This window comes from Diceros bicornis, chromosome 7, assembly GCF_020826845.1.
Source record: "Diceros bicornis minor isolate mBicDic1 chromosome 7, mDicBic1.mat.cur, whole genome shotgun sequence".
In the NCBI taxonomy this organism is placed as follows: Eukaryota; Metazoa; Chordata; class Mammalia; order Perissodactyla; family Rhinocerotidae; genus Diceros; species Diceros bicornis.
Genome location: NC_080746.1, coordinates 31,765,569 through 31,786,530, shown reverse-complemented (window position 1 = coordinate 31,786,530; position 20,962 = coordinate 31,765,569). Strand labels below are relative to the sequence as shown.

Sequence of the window (20,962 nt, the reverse complement as noted above, 5' to 3'; positions counted from 1 at the left end):
ACATGTGTGTGGTGATGGATTGTGATTAGTATTTGGGTGGTGAAGATGATGTAATCGATGCAGAAATAGAAGTATAATGATGTACACCTGAAGTTTATACAATGCTATGAACCAATGTGACTGCAATAAAAAAAATTTAAAAAAACCAATTTTTGTGTATCTTTGAAAACGTTCATAGTAAAATTAATTTTACAAAGTTAAAATAAATGTGATAGATATTTGTATGTGTCTCCTTGACCTTGTCACCCAATTAAATGTAGACAGCTTTTAGTATTTTCCCAAAAAAAATTCATGGTGGGAGGCAGCACATCACTACATAGTAGGTGTTGAAAATGATTCACTTTCCAAGCCCGCCTCACAGTTGGAGCACAGGCATGACAGACCCCAGCCCCAGCCTGTGAATAGGGATCTAGTGAATCAAACAGCTGTGCTCTTTGCCTCTCTTGGGACCAGTGGCACTTGAAGCAAGTTCTAGGTCCTGGATAGCATTCAGAGCCAAGGCCAGTGATGAGCCTGTAGTGAGAAATCCACAGCTTCTATGTTCAGTGACAATATCAGCTTCCTTGCTGTTTTCCACCAGAATAACCAGTGTTTTTACTGGCCATAAAGCCCACTTTTCCAGTTTCCTGGTTATTCTGTGAACTACCTAACGTTGTTTTAATGATTATCTTCTTTCAGTTTTTACAGCTTTATTGAGGTTATTTGACATTCAATAAACTGCACATATTTAGAGTATATGATTTGACAAGGTTTGACATATATATACCTGTGAGGCCATCACCATCTCGAGATAGTGAACGTTCCCATCACCCCCAAAAGTGTTCTCTAACACTTTGTAATCCTTTCTCCTATCTCCCTTCCCTTGTCCCAGGCAACTATTTCTTTTTTTTCAGTAGATTAGTTTGCATTTTCTAGAGTTTCATATAAAAGGATTATACAATTAAGGACTGTCTTCTCTCTGGCTTCTTTCTCATTCAACATAATTGTTATAAGATTCATCTATGTTGTGTGCATCAGGAGTTTGTTCCTTTTTAGTGCTGACTAGTAGTCCATTATATGGCTGTACCACAATTTGCTTATTCCTTCACTCATTGAAGGACATTTATATTGTTTCCAGTTTGAAGCTACTAAAATTAAGCTGCTATAAACATTAGAACATTTTATGTCTTTGTATGAACATATGCTTTTATTTCTTTTGGGCAAATACTTAGAAGTGGAATGGCTAGAGCATATGATAATACATCTTTAGTTTTTTAATTAGCTACAAAACTGTTTTCAAATATAGTATATAATAAATATTTTTTAAAAAATAAATAGATAAAAGTATTAGGAGACATGAGGTCTCATATATGTGTGTATGGGTGTGTATATATAATATAATAGGTTTATATATTCTGTCTGTCTTACTTTACTTCCATGAATAACAAAAGTATAATTTTACTCTCAGCAAGTAGGATTATTAGAGCCACTAATTATACAAAGTGCAACAAAGCATCATAATTACATCTCATCAAGGCAGAGATGGATCCAAACATTTCACACAATTTAGTGATTAATACCAGGTCTAAGTTGTTTAGCATTAACCAGAGTTACATATAAAACATTAATGTATATGATTTATTATGAAGTATTTAGCCTATTGCTTCAAATAATATATACCTCAGTATTTGAAAACTGGTATATTCACTAGTCTTAGTAAAATTTAAACATCCTTTGATGAGAGAGTTCATCTTAATTTGCTTATGTTAAAATTGTACAAGCTAGGAGGTCTCCTCAAATTTATTTTCAGGCTTTTAATTTCATATTGCCTTGAAAAAATGATGATGTGAGTTCTTTACATGGTAGAGTGCCTGTACATTTCACTTTTGATCTTGGGTGAAATCTCATCTCACAGATCACCAACATAAATTACAGTTTGGTTCTGTGTGTGCCTGGCATAAACATTTTTATTGAAAGACATGAGAGACAGAAAAAGGGATTCCCCCCACCCCCTTTATCCTGCATATGTTAACATTAGAAAGATACACCTCTGGATATTCTCCTGTATCTCACTTTAACATGTTAGTGTACTGTTTCATTTTTGCAGTATGTGGGAAGATTTAATATGGTTTGTTACATCCTGATGTGCTTGGTAACACATTTAAACATATTTATTGTATCTGGCCAAGTACCCAGAGGAAGCATGAAAATGTTAAGGGGTAGCTGATGAGAATATTGACTAAGTAAACTTTTAAATGCTCCCAAATAATCATTGAAAAAGGGAATAATACTTGAGCTGAAGTTAAAAAAAATAGTATTTAATGAATTTTTATTCATTTCAAATACAGACAAATAGAAAAATATAAGGTATAATATATAGTATATAGTTTATGTTATATGAAAAGTATTATAAATTCTTTTGTTTTCCTGTAAATTGTTATACTGTCTGAGAAAAATGATGATTTAGCTTTTTTCCTTTCCAATCCTTTTACATTTAATTGCCTTTTTTTGTCTTCTTGTGATACTGAGATCCTTATGTGCAATGTGAAATAAAAGTAGTGATAGTCAACATTCTTATCTTGCTCTGATTTTGAAGGAAATGCTTTCTAACATTTTATTATTGATTATATTTGCTATGTTTTATAGATACCACTTGTGAGGTTGTGTTAGTTGGCTTGGGCTGTCTTAACAAAATGCCACAGATTGGATGGCTTAAACAACAGAAATTTATTTTCTCACAGTTGTGGAGGTTGAAAATCCAAGATCAAGGTGTCAGTATAGTCAGTTTCTGGTGAAGACTCTCTTTCTGGCTTGTAGATGGCTGTCTTCTCACTATGTCCTTACATGGCTTTTCCTCTGTGTATGTTTGCAGAGAGAGAGAAAAAGAGAGAGCTGGCTCACATAAGAGCTCTCTAGTGTCTCTTCTTATAAGGACATTAATCTCATTAGATCAGGGCCCCACTCTTATGAACTCATTTAATCTTAATTACTTCCTTAGAGGCCCCATCTCCAAATATAGCCATGCTGGGGGTTAGAGCTTAAACATATGAATTTTGGGGGGGAAACAAACTTTCAGTACATAGCATAGTTTAAAGAAGTTTTCTACTATTTCTGGTGCTTCAATTATTCTTTGCTGCATAGCAAACTATCTCAAAATTTAGTGACTTAAAACAATAATGTTTTATGATTTTTTGATTCTGTGGGTTGGCTGGGTTATTCCTCTTTGGTTTCATCTGAGTTCACACATGAGGCCTCCTTCACTTGGAGAGTTGACTAGGCTGGAAGGTTCAAGATGGCCTTATTCATGTTTGTGGAAGGCACTGGCTATTGGCTGGGGTGACTTGGTTTTCAACTGCATGGCTTTCATCTACCAGAGGCTAGCCTGGTGTTTCAGGGTTCCAAGGCCAGAGCAGAAACTGCGAGTTCTCTTGGAGTCTCAGGTTGAAAATTGCAGATCGCTTTTGCCACATTCTATTAGTCAAAGCAAGTCACAAGATTAGTCCAGCTTCAAGGGGGTGGAGAAATAGATATCTCTTGATATGGGAAGAGTGAAATATTACAAAGAGGTATGATTACAAGGAGGCATAATTTTTCAAAGGCTATTATAACAATCTGGCACTTCTTTGCGAGGTTTGCTGGGAGTAGTTCACCAAGAATATATTGATGAATTTCATTGACCATATTTTCTCCCAATGTTGAAATAATTATTTTTCTCTTTAATCTGTTCATGTGGTGAATTATATTTTCTATGATTGAACTATATATTCAAAATCGTCATGTATACCTTTTTTTTTTAATTTTGCTTGATATTTATTTATTTGCGTCTGTGTTCAGGAGTAAGACTGATCTTTGAATGTCTGTTCTCTTTGGTATAATGTTTTTACTAGCCTCTTACTGATTTGGGGAATGTTGCCTCGTTTTCTAGTCTTTGAAATGGTTAGTGCAAGATTTGTATTTCTGTTTGAGGCATCTTAGTAGAACTTTTATATGAACTGCTGGTGTCTGGGATTTACTTTGAGATAATATCTTTAACTTCTTATTTAATTTTTTAAACAACTGTAGCCCCATTTAGGTTTTCTATTTTTTCTTGAGACTGTTTTATTATTTTCTAGGAATTTCTGTTAGACAAATTTGGAACTTTTTATTGCATAAAGCTATTCAAAATAATCTCATATTGTCTCTTAGTCTTTTCTATATCTGTAATTATATTCCTTTTAAATTAGAATTTTAAAATAAATTTTTGCATTCTCTTATTTTATCTATCATCTATCTATATATCACTCAGTCTAGTCAGAAGTCTCATAATTTTATTAGTCTTTTTGGTAAACCGAGTCTTTTTTATCTGATCTCTCTTGTACCTGTTTTCTACTGTATTAAATTTTTTTTTGCTCTTATTATTATTTACTTCCATCTACATTCTCAACTTCATAATTTGTTAAGTTTGGCTCAATTTTCAGCATTGCTTCTTTTCAAACATAAATGTTTACTGTTGTAATTTTCCTCGAGTCTCATTCACTGCAGTTCCGTAAGTTTTGATATGTGGAATTTTCATGATCACAGTATTTCAAACAACACAGTATTATCACCCCAAAGCCAAGGCAGAGAAAAGCGAGTGTCCCTAGTCTCTCCTCTGCAGGGCAGGTTGTTTTCTAATTATCCTATTGGGTGCTGCTTTTTTTTTTTTTTTTTTTTTGTGAGGAGATCAGCCCTGGGCTAACATCCGCCAATCCTCCTCTTTTTTTTTGCTGAGGAAGACGGCCCTGGGCTAACATCAGTGCCTATCTTCCTCCACTTTATATGGGACGCCGCCACAGCGTGGCTTACCAAGCAGTGCGTCGGTGCGCGCCCGGGATCCGAACCAGCGAACCCCGGGCCGCCGCAGTGGAGCGCGCGCACTTAACCGCTTGCGCCACCGGGCCAGCCCCGGGTGCTGCTTTTTGAGTGTTCTAAATTTCTATTTCCTACCTTTGGAAATGTGGACCTTATGAACTCAAATGAGGGACATTTTACAAAGTAACTGACCGGCATTCTTTGCAAGTGTCAAGGTCATGAAGGACAAGACTGTTACAGTTTTGGGCAAGACTACGGATAAAGAACAACTAAATATAATGTGGTTTTCTCCTGAAACAAAAAGAGTACATTCATGGAAAAATTGGCAAAATTTGAATAAAGCCTGTAGTAGTGTAGTTAATAGTATTTTACCAATGTTAATTTCCTGGTTTTGATAATTGTACTATGATTATGTAAGATGTTAACATTAGGGGAAGCCAGGTGAAGTGTAGAATGAGAATTCTCTGTACTATTTTTGCCACTTTTCTCTAAGTCTGAAAGTAGTTCAAAATAAAAAGTCAACAAAACAAGCTATAGGCCCCTGGGGATAGGCAGATGCCCCAGGGCAAATGCTGGCTTCAGAACTCACCTAGGTCTCTAGATTAGTTCTGCTCTTTGGCTCTAGCGTTTACAGATTTCCCTTGATTTCCCTGGTACATCCCTTGATTTCCCTGGTACATCAGTCATAAATTTTAAAATGTTTTTTGTTGATGGTGTTGTTGTTTATTCATAATTTTTAAATGTACTGTGTTATAAAATTTTCTCCAGACGTTTAGTCTGCCGTATTCCCTAAGACAGAAATATAATTTACTTAATTTCTTTGACAATCCATTTTCTCATCTGTAAACTGGGAATAAGTGTTTATTTTTAAAATCTATATTTCTTCTAATTCCAGGAAAGATTATACTGGAGGTGACTTACAAAAATATAAATAATCTATTAGTATAAAATCGATAGTTGAGGAAATCAGTCAAAGAGAAAATTAGGAAAGGAAAAGAAAATAAAACTAGGGAAACAGTTTATGCCAAAAGAGGATAAAACAAACAACAAAGCCCATGTTCCTAAGGTTCTATAAAGTTGATATTGTTAGATCAGACATTCTCTCTGCTTCATAATATCCAAAGGAAAAAGGAAAATAGAGTGGTGGTATGAGATTTCGTGTCTGACAATAGAAGCACACCAATTGCCCATGAGAAACATAGGTATTTCTGAAGTGTCTCTCGTTGCTCTTTGGAATGAGGCCAGGTGGGATAGGAGCATCGGCATCTGCTGTGACTTCCCTATAGCCTCAGTGCTGCCCCAGAGCACGCCAGTGCGGCCTAATGCAAGCTGTTCAGTGTGGATCGAACATGGGAGTGATGTAAATGTGTCGCTCGTGGGAAATTCTACCCCCTTTGACTCCATTTTAAAGGAGTGTTATTGAAAAAAGTATTTTTCAATTGGTTTAAAACATGAATAATTTATCTGTGCCTTGTAAAAAGATAAATATGTAAGATTTTGTAAAAACAAAAGATGATCCATTGTTGTAAGTTATAGCCATATTCTCATTATAAAAATATTTTATTATATATTTGAACTCCCTTTTTATTATTCTCTGTTCATTAAAGATTATATAATGATAGCATTATTAAGAAAAGCAAGCTTCACATGTTATTTTTCTAGGACAGAAAACGTGACCTTTTCAGGGCTGGTAAACATTTTATTCTTAAAATAGTTTTTAACATCATGTATAAAAAAATATTTGAACCTTTTTTCCTTTAGACATCTCACTGCATTCTTATTTGTTTTTTGACATGTTTGACAAATTTAAAACACAAGTAAGTGATAGCAAATGTTACCCGAGTTAAAACAGAACTTCTTCTGACTACCAACTAGTGATGTTTTACCATCTAGGAAAGCTGATAAATTAGGTGCTGTTGTAGGGTTCAGCTAGAGAAAATGAAAATAATTTATCAGAAAAACAAAGAAAATGAAACACTGAATCACCACAGTTTTTTCAAGATTAGAGAATCAGTCAAAAGCTCTTGAAGTGGCTTCTAGATTGCGAATGTTTAACAATTAAGTAGTGCATTCATTTTGAAAGATTTATGGCCCTTACTTTATTACAAACTTTACTAATACAAGAACCCAACAAAATATGAAATGTAGCCCAATCTGTTAAGAAGAGAAAACAACTTACATCTCTGAAGAAGTAAAACAGAAAAGTAGTCAACATGCTGCAAATGTTGATGTTTCAAATGTTAGCTTAGGAAAACATATATCTGGTTTTTTTAGTATATTTTGTTTATGTCATATAAGCAATGAGATAGCACAATTTAATTATTAAGTCGAAATATTTATGAAGAACAATCAGTGGATACCTCACTGATTTTATGCACGCACTCCATATCTATAATACAATATTTATCATACTCAGTAATATTCTTAAATAAATCATTAAAATATTGACCCAGTTGAACAGAGATAATGGGAATAAAACTTGTTTATATTTGGTCTTTATTTTTATAAAATAAATATGGCTATTTTTATACCTATGCTATTTCTCTGTTTGACTGAAGTCATTTTCATTTATTGCTACTTATTATTTTCTTCATTCAGGTTATTTCACAGTTGAGGATCTTGGGCAGATCAGTAACAGCTGGTTGCAAATTTGATAGAGAAATCTGGTCCAATGAACTTTCTCCTGTCCTCAATCTCTGGAAGAAACTAAACCAGGTTAGTGGTGGAATATTCTTCTGATTTTTTTTTCTTTCTTCTCCCTATCTTTTTTTCCAGTTTTATATCCAGATTGTCCATGTTGGTAAAATTTTGTATTGATCTACCCTTATTAATGTATATAATATCCTGGAAAGAGATGGAGGAAATGATAGTAATAGAAGTATATCAACTCAAGAAGCAGTGTCACCAGTGTAATTTCTCTTATGCTGGTAATGTGCTGTGTCATCTTCTATACCTGCTGTATATTTTACTCACTCCTTGCCTTCTCTGTCCTCTTTCTGTGAAGTCAAAGACTGCTATTAAAGGTGAAATTTTTCTTTTTTTTTAGCTTTGGAGGAGGCAAATATTTCTTGCATGAGACACAAAGGGCACTAATTGTAAAAAGAAAAATTTGACAATTTGGACTTCATCAAAATTTAAATTTCTATTTTTTATTTATTTATTTTTTTTTATTTTTTATTTTTTAATTTTTTTAAATTTTTTGTTTATTGCAGTAACATTGGTTTATAACATTGTATAAATTTCAGGTGTACATCATTATACTTCTATTTCTCCATAGATTACATCATGTTCACCACCCAAATACTAATTAAAACCCATCACCACACACGTGTGCCGAATTATCCCTTTCGCCCTCCTCCCTCCCCCCTTCCCCTCTGGTAACCACCAATACAATCTCTGTCTCTATGTGTTTGTTTATTGTTGTTATTATCTACTACTTAATGAAGGAAATCATACGGTATTTGACCTTCTCCCTCTGACTTATTTCACTTTGCATAATACCCTCAATGTCCATCCATGTTGTCACAAATGCCTAGATTTCATCGTTTCTTAGGCTGAGTAGTATTCCATTGTGTATATATACCACATCTTCTTTATCCATTCGTCCCTTGATGGGCACTTAGGTTGCTTCCAAGTCTTGGCTATTGTGAATAACGCTACAATGAACACAGGGGTGCATGTATCTTTACGCATTGGTGTTTTCAAGTTCTTTGGATAAATACCCAGCAGTGGAATAGCTGGATCATATGGTAGTTCTATGCTTGATTTTTTGAGGAATCTCCATACTGTTTTCCATAGTGGCTGCACCAGTTTGCACTCCCACCAGCAGTGTATGAGAGTTCCCTTCTCTCCACATCCTCTCCAACACATGCTATTTCCTGTCTCGTTAATTATAGCCATTCTGACGGGCGTGAGGTGATATCTCATTGTAGTTTTGATTTGCATTTCCCTGATAGTTAATGATTTTGAACATCTTTTCATGTGTCTGTTGGCCATCTGTATATCTTCTTTGGAGAAATGTCTGTTCGGGTCTTTTGCCCATTTTTTAATTGGGTTGTTAGTTTTTTTTGTTGTTGAGATGCATGAGTTCTTCATATATTTTGGAGATTAAGCCCTTATCAGATGTATGGTTTGCAAATATCTTCTCCCAATTTTTAGGTTGTCTTTTCGTTTTGTTGATGGTTTCGAAAGGTGAAATTTTTCAAAGGAATCAAAGTGCTAAGGAAAAACAATTCAACTGGATAGACTTGTTTTTATATTGTAGAATAGTTATATTATAGATTATAGAATAGTTGCTTTCTCACTAGGCAAAGCCATTAGAGTATTATGATCCCCATTCTTATTAAATAGGGGTTTATTCTCTGGAATTAAAAAAATATAACTTTGAATTCATATGTTTAGTAGTACTATGAAAATGCCTATATATCAAATCTAACCTTCTTCAGTAAAGGAAGTCAAATTAGACTTATATCAGAACCTATGAAAAAGGTTAAAACCTTCTAAAAATTCAAAATCCTCAAACCTTACAGTATTGTAATTTTGAGTTATTATGACTTATTCTCAACAATTGGTTATTGTCAGGAGTTTCCATAAACAATGATCCAGACTAACTAGAATTGCTATTCTTGTTCAGTTCATCACATTAATAAAGCTTTATATAGCTAGCTTGAAGAAAAATTAGAGAACGAAAAGAAATACTACACCCCCTGGCATCCTAAACTCATGCTCCCCACATCTCCCTGAGTCATACAGGTAATCACATTGTACATATTCCTGACTGTGAAGTCATGGCCCTGATCTCCATTGTTCATACCAATTCATATTGAAGTTACTATTCTTTACCCAAATTTTCTTAAACCAACCTTTGCTTATCTTTAAATTAATAATCAAATTTTCATTTCTCTCCTTTAGCAATTCATTCTTTATTTCCATGTTTGGTAATATTCTCCTTCTCAAGATTCAGCTTCTTGTAACAGTTTCCAACTTTTTTTAGTATAAGATTGGCTATTTTGAATTTTCTGATGATTTTCCAGGTCCATGCAATTCTTAAAATTTATACACATATACAAGCACATATATATTCATATGTATGTGTATTATATAATATAGCTATTTATTCTGAGAATAATAATGTAAAATTATTTTCTAAGTCTTCATTTAGAGAATAAGATAGAAATTGAATGATATGAATAATTGACTAAGTGTATCCCTTACTAAATAGCAAACCTATTGTAGAAGTAATCCTGCTTATTACAAAGATATCATCTTACATTCTAGAAATATAGTCTAGGTGGGTGTTGGAGACTTTTCTTCCCTCTGAAATATAAGTGAACTTGTTTGACCCAATTTCCAAGTTTGAGTAAGAATGAAGTGCACTCCATGTTTTTGTCAACTTACTTCCTTATAATTTTCTTTGTCACTACTTCTGAATTTGCGTTGGTCATGTTTTTGCCTCACATTAGATCTGGCCTTAAGGTGCAACTTCTGTCTGTATATTTCACAAGAAATTCAGTCGTTATTTTATAGTGTGGGGGAGGAAAAATGCTTTTTTCCTTCTACCCTTTTAGATTCTCAGCTGGGTTTCTGTTACAAAAGACAGGTTAACGAGAAAAAACCATACAAATTTGTTTAATATAAGTTTTATTTGACACAAGAGCCTTCATAAGGAAATGAAGACCCAAAGAAGTGGTTAAACCTGAGCATTTTTATGCCAGGTTTGATGAAGAGTGCAAAGTTGTGGAAAAATATGATAGGACAAAAGGGGTATGAGCTAAGAGTGGTAAACTGGGGAAAACTTAGCAAGGCCTGTTCATTCAGGTCCCTCTCAGCCTCTGTCCATCTTCGGATATACCTTTCCTCCAGGGCACCTCTCACATGAGGGTCTTATAACCTGCCTCAAGGAAAGGTCGGAGGGTCCTTCTTGCACTTGCCATTTCTCAGATTCCTTCAGTTTAAAATATTCAGTTTGTCAAAGTGTCATATTTTGGGGTAGCATGTCCTGAGTCCTGTCAGTAGTTTAATGAACATTTGTGAAGTTGCAAGGGACAACTCACATTGCTGAGTATGTGGTCTTCTACTAACTCGCTTTCCTTTGGACTACATTCTTTTAAATTTGGGCAATTCCTAAAGATCCTGAAGTTGACCGTTCCAACTGTGTGAAGCTTCCTGGAATATATAGTTTAGTCTTCTTTACCCTACCTGCTTCTCTCCATCAGGCCCATCAGATTTTATTGTTGCCTCCACCCCCACCGACCCACTGTCCGCTAACACATACAGATACCTTCTTCATAACTCTGGAGATTTTTTTTTCTATTATTAGATAAAGTGGACCACAGAAGTGACTTCAAATGTATAAATTATTTGCCTCCTAAGATACAACCCAATATTAGAAACTCAAGTGAATTCTATACCTTTCCCAAACCTTCATTTTTCTCATTTTGGGGATGTAGATATACTCTATTACTAGCTCTCTGATGTTGGATTCTTGCCACAACATACCCCGTTACTACCCCATTCCTACATACAGAGGAAAAAGGGTGGATTAGGGTAGAGGACAGTACCATAGGAACATTGTGGTAAGTGTGCTGGCAGAAGCACAGATTAAAATATATGATGCTGAAAGATTTTATTTTAGGGGAAACACCTTGGGGAGAAGTCATATTGATAAGCTCAGTAGACTCTCCAAATGAGTCATCATTCTGAAAGGGCCATGCAGAGGGGAAGGCAGCCAGGGATCCTAGCCTAAGACAAAGAATCAAAGGGCAGGGTGAACTGTAAATTCTGGAGTAATTTTTCAGACCCATTGTCATGTAGCTGCTTTGGCTTTTGTTGTTCCTCCTAAAGATAGACAGGTGTCCTCAAGTTAAACCTGGGACCATGCCTTTCAGTTCATCCTTTGCGCTGTTCTTAATTATCTTTCTGGATCACATAATTCAGCTTTTCGAAAACTCATTTGATTGCTTAGGAATAGAATAAAATGCCAACTTCTCAGTGTGGGCATTTGTAGTCTCATCCCAGACTGACTGGCTATCTTCATTCTGACTTCTTTGTACCACATGTGCCATGTTTTTCTACACCAGAATACTTGCTGGGGTTTTTGTTGGTTGGTTGGTTGGTTGGTTGGTTGGTTGATTGGTTGGTTGGTTTTTAACATGCCGGGCACTTTTTCACATTTGTATCTGTTCTTGTGGTTCCCTCTGCGTAGATATACCTTCCTCTCTGTTCAATTGGATAACTTTTTTAATAGTGCCTACTAGTCTGCTACAAATAGCTTTCCAGAGATGTGCATTGCAAACACTGTGGTAATAAAGATGAATAAACTATTGCCCTGTCCTTAAGAAACTCACACAATATTTAATGTGTACGTTCACAGAAAAATGGTGCATGTAGGAAAGGATCGCTCTAGCTCTGTTTTCACATTTTGCTTATTATATAAGTCTCTTTTTAGTAATCTCTTGAAAATTTACTTTTCCTTGATTTCCAATTTAATAGTTATTTCTTTATATGAAGCAATATAAGAGTGAAATAATTTCTAATTGAAAAAGATAGTAATTTTCCTCCTTAAGATAAAGCTCGTAGTTACTAAGTAAATGATGTTATAATTTTAATAGAAAGAACATTTTAAGTGTGAGATGATTTGCCATGCTATATAATGTCATTAGTACATAACTAATTTTTCTCTCCGTTTAAGGATTAAGTAGATGCAGTTTGTTAAAAGTTCTCACTAGATGGAATAGTTATATCCATCTGGATATAAATGGAGCTGGCTATTTCTCTTTAGGTGAATAGGTTGAAGAGAATTTGTTCAGAGACTCTCTAGAGAACTGTTTAGGCAAGGCTGATATGCAGCTGATTTTCACTTCCACAGCCATTTCACTTGGTTACGGCCAACCTCTGTTCTGAATGGATGGTCCTTGTGTCTGTTGGGAGGGACCTGGCAGTTAAATATTTTTAATGCTCATCAGTGATCTAACAAGGTAATATAAGAATATGGCTTCTAGAGCCAGACTGCTGGGTTCAAATCCTGGTTCTAGTACTTACTAGCTATATAACTTAGGAAAATTACTCAACTTTTTTGTGTCTCAGTTCTCTTATCTATAAAATGGGGATAATGATAGTATTTGCCTCATAGGAGTCTCATAAGGATTAAATGAGTTAATATATGTAAAGCTTTTATAATAGTGCCTGGTATATGTGAGCATTCTCTGTTAATTATTCATTTTACTTTTACTGAAGGTGTAAAGATTTATAATATATGACCACTACTTCATTCGCACCTTTTCTAAGCAAATTATTTTTATTACTTGTATAATTATACATTATTCAGTCTTTCATTCAAAATACTTTAATTGAGCACCTAGTTTGTTTCAGTGGTTTTATGCTAGGGACTGTGATGTGGGCAGAACAGTCAGGGTACTTACCCTCTGGAGTTTACAGTTGGTTTGTAAGAGATATATTTGAAAAATTAAACAAGTAAATAAATATTATAAATTATTGCAAATGCTGTGGAATGAAAGGACAGGTGCTTTATAAAGAAAAAGAGAGAAGACCTATTTTGGGCTTGATAGTTAGGGAATTTCTTGCTTGAGAAGTGAAATAGAATCTGAGAAGTGAGCAATGAGAAGACGGTAGCCAGACAGAGCTGGAGGGGAAGGCCATTCTAAGCGGAGAGGACAGCATGCACAAATTCCCCGAGAAGAGAAAAAGCTTGGTGTATTCAATAAGCTTGAAAGGAAGTCAGTTAGATTGGCACGTATAGAGACTAAAGGATAGAATGGAATGAGATAAGGGGGATGATTAGGATAGCATAAGAAGTTTGTATTTTATTCCAAGTGCAATGGGAAACCATGAAAGAGCTTTAAGTGGTAGAGTAGCTGTGATCCTGTTTACAATTTCAAAAGATCTTTCTGGCTGTTGTGTAGAAATCAGTTTGGAGTGAGGTTCAAGAAGAAAGGAGAACAATCAAGAGGCTCTTGCAGTAGTCCTGGTAAGAGTTGATGGTGGCTCAGATTATGGTGGTAGAGCAGAAGGAGAGAAGTGGGTGCATTCAAGAAAGATATTGGAAGTATTACTGAAAGAATCTAAACATGGGTTTGGATGTGGGGGTTAAAAAAAAAGATGTGTTGGTTTTCTGGATTGAGTGACTAGGTGGAGGTGGCACTCTTTACTGAACTAGAGAAAACAGAGAGCAACAAATTCTGCAAAGGTAGGGTGGAGTGGGCGGTGATACCGAGATGATCAAGAGTTTAATTTTGGACATCTAATAGATAGTTGGATATACAAGTGTGGAGCTCAAAAAGGGTGTTTGGACTAGAGGTATAAATTTGGGACATATTAGCATCTAGGGAACATTTAAATCAGTAGAAAGCATTTATCATCTAAAGAGAGAGCATAGTGAGAGAGAGAGAGAAGAAAACGGGCTCACTAATGAGCCCTGAGGAATCTGACATTTAGAGTTATTGTCAGGAAAGGAGTGACAAGAGTATTAGTGAGGGGAGACAATTAAAGAAAAGCCCAACAAGCAAGGACAGAGGAGACTGTGCTGTCACAGATACCTTGAGGAGAGAGTCTTTCATCAGGAACGAAATTGTTTACTATGCCAGATTGCTTCTAAGAGGTTAAGCAAAATGAGATCAAAATTGATCATTGAATCACAGAATGAAAATCATCGGTGACTTTGACAAGAAAAATTTAGATTGAATGAGGAGACTGGAAGTTAGGTTTGAAAGGCTAACTAGAGATACGAGACAAGGAGGTAGGAACAGTATGTATAGACAGTTCTTTCTGTAAGTGTGCTACAAAGAAGAGTGGGTAAATAAAGTGATCAAGATATGGGACCCAGTATGTTTTTTCTTTTTTTTTTTGTGAGGAAGATCAGCCCTGAGCTAACATCCATGCTAATCCTCCTCTTTTTGCTGAGGAAGACCATCTCTGAGCTAACATCTATTGCTAATCCTCCCCGGCCACCGGTAGCGGAGCGCGCACACTTAACCGCTAAGCCACGGGGCCGGCCCAGTATGTTTTTTCTTAAAGATGGGAAGTACTAGAGTGCTTATAGGGTAGTGGGAATGATCTAGTAGAGGAAGTAGTTGATGATGCTGAAGAATTAAGCAAAGTTCTTAAAACTTTCAAGAAAACAGAAACAATGATTTTTGCTAAAGGGGTCAGTGATAAATACAGAAATGTCCTGCCTCTTAAATATATTAAAAAAAAATTTTTTTTTCACAGATTCAGGATGACTTGATATAACTGTTTCTCTTAGTGTGAAATGGTCTGAAGGCTTAACTTTGCCTTGCTTTTCTGTTCTTGCTACTGGCTACATAGAATTCTGTCGTTTCAACAGTTACTGGATAGGATAGTTTGGTATGTGTGTTTCTTTTTAATTATTAGCTCAACAGGGAAATGTTCTTCCCACTCTTTACAACTATTGATATAACCCCAGCTACTCCATTTTCTCTTCTCAACATCACACTTCATCTAATTTGGACAATCAAGTTTCAGCTTTCTGATGCTTTTTTTTTTTTGACTTTGCTTATTCAGCCAAATAGGGTGCTATAAAGTTGCTAAATATCCTTGTTCTAATTTACTCTTTATTATCTACTCTTTAGATGATGTAAGAGGCATTTCATTTAAGTACACTGAAGCCTGGTCCACTTTTAGCTTTTTTCTTATCCTGAGTTTTGCATGAGATGCCTTACTATTACTGCAGCTCTTGGAAACTTCAGACTTGTTTTTCATAACAAAACAGAAGTAAACATGCAAGCATATTTTAATTATTTTGAAGTAGATGTCTCAGTTTCTCTCCTTTTTTCTTAATTAAAACTATTAGTTTAAGAGAAAATATATTTCTTTAGAGTGTGTTTATGAGTGACCTGGAGAAGAGATCTGCCAGTGTATTATTTCAACTGTGAGAGAATATTTATCGAGAAGTTTTAAACATTCCAGAATCCAGCAATTCTAAAATTGCAATGAGGGGTTTAGATTAATACTTACCTTAAAAGCTTACCATAGGTTAACTCTTGATCTAAAAAGTATGATGTTTGTTCTTTCCAAAACCTGAGTTCCTTTAAGGGAAATATTAATAGATATGGACTTAATCTGTATACCTTTTCTCAACAGCTAGATTTTAGAATTTTCCTGTTAGGCATAATTAGAAAAAGAAAAAACTGGCGTTAGGAAATTTACAAGTGAGTCAAACCATATATGGAGAAAAGAGGAAAATGACCGTTCACTTATGCCAAGTAGTTTTTGAAAAGTTACCCAAAGCATGTGCAATTTGAAGCGTCAAAATAATTTAAATAAAGCATCTGCATCTTTCAGAAGATGTTAGGACCCAGGAGGAAAGAGTCACCAACCCTGAGCAACAACAGGCAGGAAGGCATTGACATATGCTTAGAGCAAAAGACACGGAATATTATATACTATCTGCTTCTAAGCAGTGGTAATTGAGTAGCATCATGTTGAAACTGGGGTATGGAGATCCTGAAATATTTCTAGTGAATAAAGGGATTGAAAAATATAAATTAAGTCTACAATACCAACTATTACTAATAATTTAAGGCATACAAAAATGTTACTGTAGCTGATTTTGTATGCCTTCTCTGTTTTATGATGGGGAAGAAAAGAACAACTTATACAAAAGGTGAAGACTAGTTAAGCTTGTTGTGACACTGGATATTGTTTTGTTTTCATGAAGCCAAAGACTCACAAAAAGTCATGAGAGAAAATGCTATGACTTCCCAACATAACAGGAGTTTTGTTTCCAAATGAGGACCTTGAATCTCTATAAGGCAAGCAAGAAAATGTCACTAGTAGAAAAATGAGATGCCTGGCCATTTTAGATAGCTTCACAGAGAATCAAGGAAAGGAAATGGCTAAAGAAAATCAGCTGTATAGTTCAATTTTACTGAAATATTAACCTTCTGTAACGTTAATGCTTATTGACAATATATGTAAAGAATGTTAACTCAGTATATATACTTTATTTTTAAAAGAATTTTAATAGGCTTGAGTAGATTGTAAGAATTTAAGAATATTAAATTCTGAGCAAAAGGACTAAAACAGAAGGGATCCACTGACAAAAATAAAGGATGTAGAAAGCATAATGGGAAAGCAGTTTCATTTTGATGATTTTCTTGAAGGGCCAAGGGAAGTATTTAATTCATGACTTTTATTGGTTGCAACAGTTTCGTAAGTGCTCCTTGGAACATTTTTATGATAGCTGCTTTACAATACTTATTGAATAATTCCAGCTGCTGTGTCATGTTGGTGTTTGCATCTGTTGATCGTCTTTTTTTATTCAAGTTGAGATTTTACTGGTTCTTGGTCTAAAGTAATTTTGGACTCTACTCTGAACATTTTTAGTATTATGAGATTCTGGTGTCTATTTAAATCTTCTTTTTTAGCAGATAGTCAACGTGTTTAGGTTCAGAATGCACATCTCTGTTCACTTCCGTGGGTTGTGCTTCCAATGTCAATTTAGTTTATAAAGCCTCTGCAGTGCTGTTCTGGTCTGCGTCACTGTGTGTTACGTGACAGTAGTCCACCCCACAGTCTGTAGAGCCAGCTGGGGAGAGGGAGTGACACCCGTTCTTTACTGTAGTGGTGGAATGGAGTCAGAATTCCATCCATAGGCATGGCAGGCGAGGAACAATGTCTCTTACCTTAAGGAGAGGATAGAAGTCAGAGAACCACCCAGAGCCTCCACCTGGGATGTCCTCCTACTACTCAGGACAGGGATGACTCATGACTTTTAACAAAGTAATTGTTGATGTCTCTCTCTCTTTTTTTTTTTTTTTTTTTCATTTGGAGAATTTTTTAGATTAGTAAGCTAAAAATGTATATAAACCTTTTGGAGTTTAGTTAACTTAGTGATAGGAGGTTACTGGAGATTCCTAAAAATATCCTGTGAAAACCCAGAAATTTTAACTCTTTATTCATATTATGCTGAATAAGTTAGAAGCCCACAAGAATACAGTAAGTACTATATTCAGATAAGGGCCAAAAATACATTTGTTGGTCAAATTGAAAGTAGAAAAAGTGTCAGTGAGTTTAACTCATTTTTCAAATCTGGCCTATTGGTTTCCAACCTTCAACCCTGTTTATATAGCCAAAAGAGGAGAGTTGAGATGGTGAGCTAAATAGATTTACTGCCACAATCTTTTATTGTACAGGGAAATTTTACCCTCTTTCTCCTTCAGAAGGTTTAATCTTGCAAAGAAATTTTATTCTATAATTTTTAAAACCTGTATTATATTTGCATTTATGTGTTTAAACTGTGTTCAAATTGGTTGAAACTAAAGAAAGAAGGAAATAGAGTTCATGCATTTTGGGCTAATATGCAGCTTTTAGGAATCATAAAGTAGTTTTATCATAATCTTTAACAGAAACAGGTAAGAACAAACTGCTTCAGTTTTTGTGAAGTAGTCTTGAATGTAGGACAGTAGAACTGGGAATAGAGGGCCAGAACTCACGTCATACAAGAGAGGAGTGTTTATAATTTTGAAGGTACTACGCATGTTTGAACTTCCTTTTGTGTAAAAGGTAGTCATGGAACTGAGGGCAACTGTCCAGTTAGTGTCTTCTCAAGTGGTGTCATGAAATAGATGGCTTGCGAGGAAATGATGCAAACAAAATATTCCTCAATATCTTGTTGAGTTGAATATAAGGATCACTTTTCATTACTAAGACAGGATCAATGCACGATTTTAGGCATTTAGAACGCAAGTGTGTGTGTGTGTGTGTGTGTGTGTGTACTAGAGAGAGAGAGAGAGTGTGCTCACGTGCTCCAGGACTAAAAACAGTCCTTGTAGTCTATTACATTCATGTTTTTTTAAAGTAAAACACTAGAAAATAAAGCAAGAGTGTAAGGACTCAGATTAAGGTCCATTTATAGGTGAACTTTATGTAGAAATGTGAGTGATTTCTATAAGAATGGAAAAGAAACTTTCCCACTTTTTTCTGCTAAAATAAAATATGTGGTTTTTATGTAATTTTTAGTTTAATATAGTTTATCATTATTTATTATAAAACCATATTGCAAGGTAATATAAAGTTTTATTAAAATAGGAAAGAAATAAGATATTTTTTCCATTCTTTTTTAATGTATAATATAGTAAAACATGGACTATGGAACTCCACTGCCTGGTTTAAAATTCTACCTGTGCCACTTCTAGATGTGATTGCACATTTTGTTTAATCTCTCTTTGCCTAGTTGCCTGCTCTGTGCAATGGAGATAATAGATTGTTATAACGAGTAGATTGGGTAATACTTGTAAAGCACTTAGAGGTGTGCCTAACCCGTGTTAAGTGCTCAATAAATATTAGCTATTATTAATTCAAATTTTAAAGATAATATTAGGCTGAAATTTCTCTAGGATCTCTATATTCTAGAAATGTGGTATCCCTTTAATAACTAAATAATGAATCTAGAAGAATAGCATAAATTTTCTAGTATTTATCTTAAAGATATAATTAAAAAAGAAGCTTACCCTAATAAGGTCAAAGAACCTAGGTTTGTAGAAAAATGTTAATATAATGGATCACTTTAGAATCCAAATCATATTGCACATTCAGAGGGTTTTCAATCGAATACTAATAAAATTGTTTTAAATTAATTACTTCTTGAGCATAATAATGATGATCATTATTTTTAGTTAATGATTAATATGTGAGTTCTGAATAAATATTACTTTTAGTGTTTTTCTATTGTGTTTCCAGGGTATAATATTTCATATACATTTGTATGTGTCTGAATGTGGATACATGTATACCGCTTCAGACATGAGTTTTTTAAATGTGTTTCCTGTTTTCAATAACCTATTGTTAGAATACTCATTAGTCTCATCATTTTTCCATTAAATCAATAGATTCTGAAAGGAAATCTTAATTTTTTGCTATATCATTCTGAAAAGTTTTTTCTTTTAATCAGATCACTTAGTATCTTATCTATAAGATGGAAAATCAGTTTTTTTCTTTTTAGTTTTTTTGTTTGTTTGTTGTGGCCTTTTTCAAAGGAAAAATTTTGGATGTAAGAAGTGTCATTTCACTGACTGGTAAATTAATTATGATTTTAACTATAAATGTAATTTCTGCCAATATTTTGGCAAACCAAGTTGTTATTATCGATAGTTTATTTTCATATCCTTACAATAATAAAAACTATAAAAATTAATAACAAACTTTGTGGCATAGGACTACTACTATTTTTAACATTATCATTAGCATTAAATAGTTAAAGTAGTGCCAGGCACATTATAGGCAATCAATAAATGTTAGCCTTATTATTGTTGTTGTTACACTGTTTTTTATTATTATTAGAAAATAAAATATGTTTAATTTCCTTTGGATGGGTAGCAAAATCAAGATAACAGAGTGGTCTACTTGAGCTTAGCATTCTATTTTATTGTCTCTGATACTTCTAAATCCAGAGATCTGTTGTATTATCTTCCATAAAGTAACATTGTATAACAGATTAGACTAACATATATATAAAATAAAATTTAACAATATTTTAATTGAATAAGTACACTATTTTTTATTCTTTTATTATTCTTACAGGTAGTAAAGCAAAAGTCATTTTGTTATATGATACCATTTTTAAAAGTCTAAAACATAAAAATAAAACTAACCCTCTTACATTCTTACACACAACAGTTAAAACCAGTAAGAATATACAAAACACAAATAATGAATTTTTTCTCCTTTATATCCTGGGGGAACAGTTGCTTTAATAGCATGTGAGGTTACTTTTTATATTTTCATAGGCTGGGGGTAATTCTTCCCTGTTCTTTTCTTATAGAGACAGGTGCATGCAGTTCAGAAAGTTTTAACTTCAAAAAAACCTAACAGATGTTTTTGTCTTTTAACTTTTATAATCCAAATATTTATAATGGTCAATTTCAGTAATCCTAAACATTCTCTCTGTATCTCCAACCCCACCTCACTGTGCTCCCCCTAAATCCCTTCATTTCATACAAGCAATGGAATATATTGATAAGTTTATGAGCATTATTTTTTAGTAAGGTATGCCAGAAGTCACTCTACTTTTTTATTTTTCTTGTGAGAATGAATAATATATGTAAAGTTCCCTGATTTAAGTTCTTGTGGAACTGGCTGCCTTACCTTTCTCTAATTAAGGGCTTTGCTGTTTGTT

General features: G+C 34.3%; 1 protein-coding gene across 1 annotated transcript in view; it reads left to right on the top strand.

Annotated features, from left to right (window-relative positions):
* Nucleotides 1–20,962, top strand: part of DYNC2H1 (dynein cytoplasmic 2 heavy chain 1) — a 292,655-nt gene that overhangs the window by 201,748 nt on the left and 69,945 nt on the right. The window contains exon 83 of the mRNA XM_058545326.1: nucleotides 7,408–7,524. Coding sequence (XP_058401309.1) covers nucleotides 7,408–7,524 — 117 coding nt within the window. The remainder of the gene's footprint in view (nucleotides 1–7,407; nucleotides 7,525–20,962) is intronic.